The sequence below is a fragment of the Schistocerca nitens genome, chromosome 4, assembly GCF_023898315.1.
Source record: "Schistocerca nitens isolate TAMUIC-IGC-003100 chromosome 4, iqSchNite1.1, whole genome shotgun sequence".
Classification (NCBI taxonomy): Eukaryota; Metazoa; Arthropoda; class Insecta; order Orthoptera; family Acrididae; genus Schistocerca; species Schistocerca nitens.
Genome location: NC_064617.1, coordinates 513,809,485 through 513,820,912, shown reverse-complemented (window position 1 = coordinate 513,820,912; position 11,428 = coordinate 513,809,485). Strand labels below are relative to the sequence as shown.

General features: G+C 38.0%; 1 protein-coding gene across 2 annotated transcripts; it reads left to right on the top strand.

The window, feature by feature from the left end:
* The first annotated feature begins 324 nt into the window (after positions 1–324).
* On the top strand, positions 325–1,751 carry LOC126251383 (coenzyme Q-binding protein COQ10 homolog A, mitochondrial-like). 2 transcript variants are annotated; one of them, XM_049951771.1, is made up of 3 exons: positions 325–482; positions 572–724; positions 984–1,751. In XM_049951771.1, exons 1-3 carry the CDS (start codon positions 469–471, stop codon positions 1,441–1,443), a joined length of 627 nt encoding a protein of 208 aa, XP_049807728.1. In that variant the 5' UTR covers positions 325–468; the 3' UTR covers positions 1,444–1,751. The 2 variants fall into 2 exon arrangements, with proteins under 2 accessions (XP_049807728.1, XP_049807727.1); XM_049951770.1 differs by having other exon boundaries at positions 331–486.
* Positions 1,752–11,428: the final 9,677 nt, after the last annotated feature.

The following is an 11,428-nucleotide window of genomic DNA, read 5'->3' as shown; positions in this document are numbered from 1 at the left end:
TTTGCACCACCTTGTCTGCGCAGTTGTGGTTTGAACTAATAGTTTTGAGCAATTAGTTAACAAAAAATATACATGTCAGTAGAAAAGAGTAATTTTTCAGCTATCATGTTACTGGTGTCTGTTTTAGGCGCACGTTGATGTTTCCATATTTGTTGTGGCTGCTGGAAGTGGGTAAAGTAGCGAGATTGAATATTTCTGCCCCAACAGCAGCCTCTACTGTATCGACATACTAGAATCTTCATGAATCAGGCAATAAGCATTTTATTGTACAAGTGAAGGTATTATGTTAGACTGTGGTATTACCGAAAACACAACAAAATCTTTGGTTTGCACTTGCGTCATTCCTTCTGCTTTGGTTTGTGGCACCATCACTATCAGTGAACAGTTCAGTAGGGAAAATGTGGCGATGGCAGCAGGGAGGAGTTTATGTTTTGGTCGTCAGCTGATACGCTGTAGTTGTCAAGTGAGATGCTCAGTCGCATGTGGGTAAATATGAAGACTGTGTTTAAGATTGTGAACTGTAAGTTAGAAATTATGCAGACTTCATGTGATTTTATTGCGTATTTCGCAGAAACGTCTTCGTAAGACACAAGTCATGTATCAACCAAGGAAAGATTATTACCTTTTTCCCAGAAGACATAAGCAACCAAGACTACCGACCGTTCTTCAGTTTTACTGGGATCAGCGACAAAAAGAAGGAATATTCTGGGAGAAAGCTAGTTGGGTATGTAGAATTACAGAAAAGTTATATATGGACATTGCCCTTGGGATGTTTTACATGCACTTTTGTCATGCGAAAATCACGAAGATGTGAAACGGACTGCCCATTACAACTTCAGATTTCACCAGTGTGTGTCGTATTCAATAAATTAACATCTTCCGAAAAGCGATTATTGTTTTGTTTTGTTGGATAATTTTGTGTTAGTTTTTCGTCAATAAATTCCAGCCATTTCGTAAAAAGAAACCTTGCTTTTACATTACAGGTATTCCATGGAACAAATGTTTGATGTGGTTTCTGACGTTGAGAACTATAAGAAATTTGTTCCATTTTGTAAAAAATCTATAGTTTTCTCAAAACGACCAGGTCATTTGAAAGCTGATCTTGTTATTGGCTTCCCTCCAATAAATGAAAGTTACACATCAAGTGTAACTCTTGTGAAACCACATCTAGTGAAAGCAGAGTGCACAGAAGGAAAATTATTTAACCATTTGCTAACAATATGGAAATTTAGTCCTGGTTTGAAAAATAATCCGAAATCCTGCATTATTGATTTTTCTGTATCTTTTGAATTTCGATCAACTTTGCATTCACAGCTTGCCCATATGTTCTTCAATGAGGTAGTTAGACAAATGGAAGGTGCCTTCCTGACAGAAGCAACAAGACGCTATGGGAAGGCATCAGTTCAGACAAAAAGAATTGGCATAGTTTATGCTAATTCGTAACACAATTGTTAGTTTTGGATAGTCTCTTAACTGTTTTGATATCTGTCAAAGACGTATTTTATCTGCAAATTTTCCAGTGCTCAATGAATTTGTGAACTGCTGCCATTTCCCATGCTTGTATTTGAATAATTCATGTACATGAAATTGTATATATATGTAAAAAATCTAAATTTTTTTAGTTCCAAACTGTTATGCCGCTCCTTGACACCTAGTATAATACTGTCTCATTTTAACTGTGAGTGGAAACTGTTACCTTAAGATTGTACCTAATGTTATATACTTGATAAATAAATTTATTTTCAAAATATGTTGTTTTAGATTGTACACTTATTTTGCCGAAATGTGTTTACTTATGACAACCAGTCATATTATTTTTAATTTAGTTTGGATGTATCCTCTCTCTCTCTCGCTGTGTGTGTGTGAGTGTGTGTGTGTGTGTCACACTGCTACTGCTGTTAGAGACAAAAAGGATTGTGTCACAAATCCAGATGTTTCTCCAAATGCTGTTTCTGCTTCAGAATTCACTTGTGAACTAAAATGATTATTATTATGAATCACTGGGATAGGGTGCATGCTATGGTACTGACTTACTAGTCTAGTTTTTGTGTGACTGTTTTGCATACTGTAGGTGTTGAATGATGGGCAATTTTTGTATGAATTTGATAATTTATCGAGTACTTAGTGTTGAAGGTAATTGTCTCAAGTGAGCATATTTTAGTAAAATAGTATTGCATTAATCATTGTCATTGAAAATAACATGCCTTTCTTTCCTTGAAATTATGAGATGTAATTATTGGCTTTGAGAAACTGGAATTCTTAGCGTGTTGATAGACTTGAGAACAAGAAACTGTCTTAACTTTTGAAATTGCCAGTTCCTTTCTCGTAGAGGAAAGAGGGTTGGGTTAGGGGAGGTTAAAAAGGAAGTGTAGGTCACTCACTTCCGGATAAGAGGAACCAATCATTCATTGATACTATAGAAATGCAATTTCCTTTGGAAGGTATTGTTCATGTATGTGGACTGGAATGTGTTACAAATGAGTACAAGATAAACTGGATCTTTGAAAATAAACCCCTCGTTCATACAAACAGTTTTTAAATATTGTTTTAGGTATTGTCTCAGAAAAAATAAATTTGTAACTGTAGGCTGGATTATTAAAGGATTAAATAAAGTTAATTTGTCTGCTTACACAAACTAGGTCTAAAGGAAATGATGTAGTGTGTCTATCTGTCCACCACTTGTAGGCTTCGCACACTGGAATTCACTTACTGAGTACATACAACTTAAAAATTCGTTTATTTATGTAGGCGTCAAATCATATCAATGAAAGGGTCGTACATTAATATTTGGGTGGAGAGAGTTGCTTTAGATGCTGGCAAGTATAGACACATGTAACACACAGGAATGTACAGACAAGAGATTTGTTATTGTTGTTGTTAGAATGAAGTTATTACAAAAAAACTGCAGTGGTGTGTATTTGACATGTGAGGAAGGGTCCTAGGATAAAATGTGTGTGTGTATCCATGACTGTCAGTCCCATTAAAATGGGTGGAACGGCAGAGAGAAATGGAGCTTGGGAGAGGGAAGCCGTTGAAGCAGGAATGAAGAAAGGATAGAGAATAGAAATGGACACAGGTTGGTGCACAGTAACAAATTGATGAGGGTTGAGGGACTGAAGGTTGTGTTTGAGGGAAAGTTGCATTTGGACTGGTGTTGAGTGGAGGGAAGAATGATTGTTGTTGGCAAGAGTGTTCAAGAATACACTTAATCACAGATGGTGCTGAGCAGGATTTCCTATAGCCTGAGTAAGTCATCCTCGGTCATTTCCATTAGGCTTCATCAGGTCAGTGGGAGTCAGACCAGTTGAGTCCATACATCAACAAACTTACAGGATTAAGTAATGTTCAGTGAATACCCTGACATAAATAATCCCTTGGGTGAATTTTTGTATTTAGGAAAGCTGAAAACCCATGTCTGGAAAAAGTGGTGCCAAAGTTATAGGCACCTCTAAATGTATGTATATGCAGGGTGCTTACATGATGATATAAATTTTCTAGGATGATAGAGAAGGATAAATGTCTCAATTTGAGGTAAGGGTCCCTGTACTGGAAACGTATGAATTGACAGTTAAAAGTGACAACCGTTCTGTTACCTCTGACAGTGGATTACATGTGCTGGCAGTGTTGTTGCTAAGATTGTGGGGTAGACAACTTTCAGAGGCAGTTGTATCTAACAAATCGAGCGAAAAAATGTCCAGTGCACATGGGCTCAGAAATGCGTACCTGAGGAACTATGAGCAGCTGTAGATCTTCACTACTGTGAAACGTATCTCCTCCATTGAACAAGTGCTTGTAGCTCTTAAGGTATGTGTATTGGAGCCAGTGTTTACCAGACTTTTTTTTTTCTTATTTTGGTCCATACTATCACCACTGATAGTTGCCTATCCTACAGGCGTAGCAACAACAGTATCAGTACACGTAATCCACTATCAGAAGAGGTTTCGCTTATAACTTTAGATTTGTTCGTTTCCGGTACAGTGACCCTTACCTCAAATTGATACATTTATCCTTCGCGATTGTCCTAGAAAGCTTGTATCATCATCGTGGAATATATACATAAGTTTACAGGTGCCAGCGCCTATCACTTTGACACTCTAATGTCGTTAGATGACATTTCCAGATATGGGTTCTTATGTAATACGTGGTGTACTACGACCCCTCTACAATCTCTAGAAGTATGTAACATGAATTGTGAAACACCTTGTATGTAGTGGTACAATTACCAGGTCTTATATGCATACATGTCATGTATGAATTACTTCTTAGAAAAAAAAGAGTAAATTATTGAATATTATTATATATAGACACTATCAAACTTTCTCATATTTAGCTCTAATTCTATATTGTTTACTTTAACTTGTTTGGTTTTCTGCTTTCATAGCAAAAAATTCTTATATTGAAACTTTAATGGCATACAAACTCTGTGTTCCAGTTCAGGACACTGAACATCGCCTGTGATCTATGAAACCAGTGGTGCCACAAGAGATTCATATCAGTGCACACATTATAAATGAGTGAAAACTTGTTTAGTCATGATATGGACTGTGGGAGAATAAATCTCAAACATACCCCTTTTCCTAGGGCTCTTTTGCTTTGCAAGGTGACCCCTGTGATATGGAGGGCAGTGGAATCAACATACTGGCATCTGAGCATGAGAATCTTAAATGCATGGCTACCACATTGATAGATTGTCAACAGTAAAAAGCCACACATCCCTTTACAATGAGTTGAATGGACCCGCAATCAATAATATAGTTCATGATATTAAATTTTCTGCTCTTAATGTAAAGACATTACAACTTCATATTTTATTCAGTATTGTCACTGATGCATTTCTCTATTGTCTTCCTCAACCTTATTTTATTATAGATTCTATTCTGTGTGGAAGCCTAATCTTTAATGCATTCTTGTTCTGTTTTTATGAATGTGTAGCACAATTGATATTTCCGGCCAAAAATGTATGGTAGTTTGTATTAGACAACTGTAAAATATGTTGTTTCATGAAATTTCTTATTTTAAGCTTTGAAATATTCGAGAAAAGCAAGCCATCCATTCAGTAAATTATGAAGTTTGTACATTGCAATAAAGGCAGTGCAAATTTGCCAAGTATGAGAAGTAATTGCTTTTAAAGTCAACTATTTCTTCCTTGATTATCAAGCAAGGAAGTAAGCTACCCTGGAAGCTGTAGTTCATAGTGTCTTGGGGAAGGTGATACAAAAATATACCAGTTAAAGATTTCAGACAGTGATGCAATGCGGGGAAATTACAAATCTGTCATATTTATTGGAGAGTCAAAGGACAAACTTACTAAAGAAAGTGAAAAGCAGAGCCAGTAGTTTGTCTGGATGTTCCTTAAAGAGTTGCCCCCTTCCCACCAGTTTAATAATTTGATTAAGTATCTGCAAATTTCAGTATCCCCCATTTTCAGACACAGCCTACTGAATTGTACACTCGTAGTTGCTTTTGTTAAAACATCCCCCACTTGTTCTTCAGAGCTAATGTACTTAACATTCAGATCTCCTCCATTATACAGCTGAGGTACGAAACTGTAATTAATATCCACATGCTTCAATTGACTATGTTTGCACTTATATAATTGACATATACATGACTGATCATCTTCGTCATCAACTAGTGGGGTTTTCACAAGTATTAAAATAGGTGATATATTCTGCTTCTGGTGAAGATAGTGAGAAACATTGTCTCCTTGTTTTGTTAATTGTATGTATCCTGCTGTAGATCTTGTCTCTTCACTGCCCCAGTCAGTATCAACATAACAGCAAATAGCACTTGTATTTCCCTTTTTATAGGACAGCTTAACATCTAGTGTTTCTTTCAGGTACCAAAGAATTCGTTTCAAATCTTCACAGTAGAAATCTGTTGCTTTATTGTGTTACCTACTAAAATAGTTAACTGATGCACTTATTTCTGGTCTTGTAGCTGTCATTGCATACATCAAATAATGTATTAATTCTCTTTATGGTTTATTTTTAACCATCTCACCACAAGCATATTCACAGAGTTTGACTTCCATTGGTGTTTTACAGGGTCTCTACATCTACACCCATAGTCCGTGAACCTCCGTACGGTGAATGGTAGAGGGTACTTTGTACCACTGCTAGTCATTTTGTTTCCTGTTCCACTTGAAAATAGAGCGATAGAAAAAGGACTGCCTAGAAGTCCCTCACAAGTCCTAATTTCTCGCATCTTATCTTCCTTACACGAAATCCAGTTCTCTAAATTTGTGCAATAATGCTTTGCAGGAAGAGCATTTTCTTTCCCCCAGGGATTCCCATTTCATTTCACAAAGCATCTCCATAATACATGCACTCTGATCGAACCTAACGGTGACAGTTCCAGCAGCATCCCTCTGAATTGTTTCGATGCCTGCCTACAACCTGACCTGATGGGGATCCCAAGCATTGGGACAGTACTCAAGAATTGGTCGCACTAGTGTTCTACAGGCCATCTTCACTATGGATGAGATACACTTTCCCAAACTTCTCCCAATAAATTGAAGTCGAGCATTTGCCTTCCATCTCATCAACCTGATGTAGCCATTCCATTTCAATCACTTTGAAATGTTGCACATAGATATTTAGTAAGTGACTGTCTCAAGCTGCACCCTACTAATGCTGTACTCAAACATTACAGGACTGGTCTGCAGTTGTCCAGATTGAATCTTTCCTAGATAAGTACGTTGACTAGCAAACATTTTGTAATTGGACCACCTCATATTTATTTCAGGGAATAATTTTGGGTCTCGAACAAGTTCTCGCATTTGAATTTGAATTTTAACTTGTTCTTAATATTGAAGATTTTGCTTTTATGATTCACAGCAATTATCATCTGCATAAAGTAGCAAATAATTATTATAATCCATGCTTTCAGCATAGATTCCTGTCAACTTGTTAAAACCAAATTTTCTTAATAAAATTGTCAAATGAAGAATTCCAAGTCCATATAAAGCTTTGAGTTTACACACAAGCCCTTCCTTAAGCTTTACATCTTGAGGAACTTTAACTTCATGATGCAAGAATGCTTTTTTTGTACTTCCATTTGCCCCATAAACAAATCATGTTCCCAATGCGAGCTGAGAAACTGGAGCATATGTATCATCATAGTCATATCTTTTACCTCAGCACAACCTTTAATAACTAAAAGTGCCTTATATGCTTCAGTATTTCCAGGTGCATCTCCTTTTACTTTGAACACTTACCGTCACTGGCTCTTTTATTTGCCGGAATTGGTACACAAGCCCAAGTTCCATTAGATGACACAAAGTCCAATTCTTCCTTTATTGCTTTTGTCCACTCTTCAAAATTATGGGGTAAGTTTTCAACAAATGCTTCTGTGTTCAAGGCTAATACTGCATAATCCACCAAGGATCTAGGTTTCTTTGCTATTCTATTGCTTTTCTGCAGAGGTTTTGCTTCCTCGCTTCTTTTGAAGTCGTGGGCTCTTGAGTTATCTTCAACTGTTTTCCGGTATTCTCTCAGTTTCATTCTGGTGTCGTAGATTTTCTGCTTTGTTTTGTTTTATGTTGTCCATTTGAACAGTCTCCTTTAAGATCCAATCATCATTACTTTCACCTTCAAATAGAAATATATCTTCTTCAAAAATTATATCTATTCGAAATACGATCTTCTGTTTTTTGGGACACCATAATCTGTAACCATTGGGACAATGTGCAGTAATGAAACATATTAATGACCTGGTATCAAACTTATTTGTCAATAGTTCATTTGGGATGTGGAAGTATGCAACATCCAGACATACACAGTTTCTCCAAATTTGGCTTCCTTCTACATCATAGCATTGCTCAACTATCTCCATCTAAAGTTGAAGCAGGACTATGATTAATGATGCCAATACAGCTTTTGAGCAAAAGTGCTATTCAAGTTTGCATCCGAGAAGCATACAACAAGCGTTTTCATTTATGTATTCACAACCATTGTCAAATCTAAATCTGCTGATTTTAAGATTAAGTTTTACTTATGGCAGCAGTGGCATAGTGTGCTAACGTTGGAAGTGATCATTGAATTCTTGGAATTACATGACATTCATATTAACACAAGTCTTCATTTTATGAAGATAATTTACTGAGTGGACAAGGGTACATACAAGAACCTGTCAACCATAGAGCATGAACAGGATTAATTATTTACTTCGTGGCCGGTTGTTACCAACATCAGCAAACTATGCTGCTGCTGCCGTAAGTAAAATTTTACCAATAAAACACTTCAGATTTTGATTGAACAGTATAAGTAGTATAACCATCAGTGACAGTTACTATATTTTTCATTCCATCAAAATAAACAGGGTACAATATGCCTCAATGTTTTCTGTCAGATACGGCTATAACTGTATCACCCTTTCGAATGGGACCCATTGAATTTGTAATGAAAAACAATGCAGTTTCCACCCATTTCTAGTGTACTCACTAACAATAAATTATTTAGTCAACCTGACACTACGAGGATGTCTTTAGTTTCTGTTTGAAATTTCTTTCAACATCAACTTTTCCAACCTTATTGACCTAGAAAAAATGTATCAGTTGTTGTAACCTTTATGCCTATTAGATTTTCCAGTACCTTGACATTCACCAAAGGAACAGATTCATTAACTAAATGTTAAGATGTTAGACTACCCTCTAGTCTAGAAATTTTGCTCTACTTTGCCACTTTTTATAGTAACAGATGAGGAAGAAAAATTATTTTCCTTTCCTTTCCATCTATTTCTTCCTCATTATTTGCTACTTTTGCAGAATTGTTACTTTTACGACAAATTAGGTTTGCATTGTGTCTCAATATGATCTGGTTTCCCACATCCATAACAAATGTATTTAGACTGAGCTTCGGTTGTGTTTTGAGAGCAGTCATACCAACTTCATATTCTGGAGCAATTGTTATTAACAAACTGCACACTACATCAGTTTCTTCAATATTAGAAACCAATGCTTTCAAATCATGTATTAACTTACCAGACTTCTAAAAATGATTTTCACGAGTATAGTCATTTGAATTAAACTTTGTAGTCAATACAATATTTTGTAATAAAAGCTAATTAGCTGTTGCTGGATCTGTATGGTGTTTGTTCTTTTGAAGGAACAGACACTGCACAATAAAATAATTGATAAGCCTGACTGAGCAATGGATCCACTTTCTTCATTGCGAATGCACAAATATGTCTGACCTACTGTGGGAATCTCTATGTAGCGATCTGGAGTATAACTGACAGGGACTGCGGATAGGTGGCCCTCGGTGGGTGTGTGGATCAGCCGTGAGGAGTACTGAGATAGTCCGTTCAGTTGCGATAACACTGTGTCCTGGATGGCGCAGTGGTTACCGCACCTGCCTAGTAAACAGGAGGTCCTGGGTTTGAATCCTGGACCAGTACACATTTTCACTCATTGCTGCTTTTTCTGCTTAATGTCCTGCTGCAGCTGATAGCAGTGTTCCCCCTACAATATACATATAGTGTGTCACAGCTGCTGGATCTGCTTGGTGTCTGTTCTTTTGAAGGTACAGACACTGCATTCAAATAACTATAGTTGTCTTGACACTTGAGGTCTTTATTTTCTTCCATCAATAATCATATCGCACTTTTCGTAACATCTGTATCACTTAATAGCTCTTTTATAATTTCATTTTTTGACTCCACTGGTGAAGCTAAATGTCGGTTTTCGTGCTCTAAACAGCCAGAACATGACAAATGTAAATTGTCACTAACAAATTTCAGACATACTGTGGTGCACTTTCCATTTAACCAGAAATTACAATCAATGCACACAATTCCTTTAACTACATGTTTTTGGCACTTCTTACACAATGCACTGTTAATTTTATTCTTTTTTGGGAGTGATGTGACTCTACACTCCACATCTGGTGCCATCTTACCTGTGAACAATGTTTTCTGTTACTTGTGTCCACGCACCCCACGTTGGTCTGCTACATGAGAGTGGTTGCCTTTCCTTACTTTATATGTTTTATCCGGGAATTTGCAATTGCTAAATATTAGAGTTTGCCATTTACGAGTACTGTGTTCTGCAAATGCTAGCTGACAAGTCTGCGTTGATCATGGAGCCTCACCTTATAGGCTGCATGTCTGATGTGTATATGGGTCTTCCGAAGCTGGTGTTCAACCACATGCACTACCCAAGAAACACAATAATATTCTTTAACTGGAAAGGATTTTGCTGCATTTGTAGGAAATGTGGTACCAGCGGGAGTGCATAGGTAATAAACAGTACACAGTGTGGCAGTCAAATCCTTACTTTATTTGCTGGACAGGATTACATCGTTGTCTACACCAGGCAGAGGTTTATCAGATACTGTCTCAGATTTTTCTATTCACTGTACTGCACAGGGCAGAAATGTTTATTTTGTCAGTCAGTGGCAATGTATAGTTGCTTTGTTGCCACAGAGCTCCTGCCACCTCCATAATGCAGAGCACAGGTGAAGGGAAGAGTTGCAAGGACGTTGATCTGTGGTGGGTCAATGTCTACCATGATGGCTGAGATCTCGTAGTCTCTAAAGCAGCAGGAGGCAGGAGGGCACATCCATAGGCGGAAGTATCTGGTACTGGTGTGCTGTAATCGCTAGCAGCCTTGGCAGTGGGTGTCGAGGGTGGAGTGGCAGACAGTGTAACTCTAGTCTCAGCTGTAGATGGGACAGCCACGCCATAAACTGGGACAGTTATGATGAGGGAGCTGTTGGTAGTGAGTCGGAATGTCAGTTTCATCAAGTTCATGTTGGCCAGTAAAGGCAAGGTGCAGTGGTAACAGATCAAAATTGTGCTGGCCCCAGATCTCGTCTTTGTACTGTGTGAAGATGACCAGGTTTTCATCAATCAGCGTCACAGATACATCTTAAGGGAGAAAGTCAGAGAGATTGAGCTGCATTGTGAAAGGGGTAGAGGACAGTTGGCCAGGTGCAGGGCTAGATGGCAGCTATGTAGACTGTTCAGCAGTGGGCCAAGGTGGCTTCAGTCTATTAACAGAGGATTGTTTGCTCCCAATCATAATGTCGAATGTGTTTGTGCCATGAGTAATTACTTTAGGAGAGCCTACAAATGGTGGGCGCAGAGCCAGTCTCACATCAACACACAGCATCACATGTGAGCAGATGGGCAGGTCCCTATGGAAGATGACCTGTGGTGTGATTGGGAGGGAGGGGATGTATGCAGGTTCTGTATGTGGCAACTGACATGGGCGACAACAACTGACATGGGCGACAACAACTGACATGGGCGACAAGATCTGGCAGGTTATGATTGGTGGGGGATGCAGTGTGTACGATGAAATGTCTTGCTGTACAGGATCTTGGCTAAAGATGCATTAAGGTCTTCCTTATGGGTGGTGCAGACATCAAGCAATACCCAGGGAAGGGCTTCTGTCCGTGATTCAGGATAGCACATTATTGCTGCT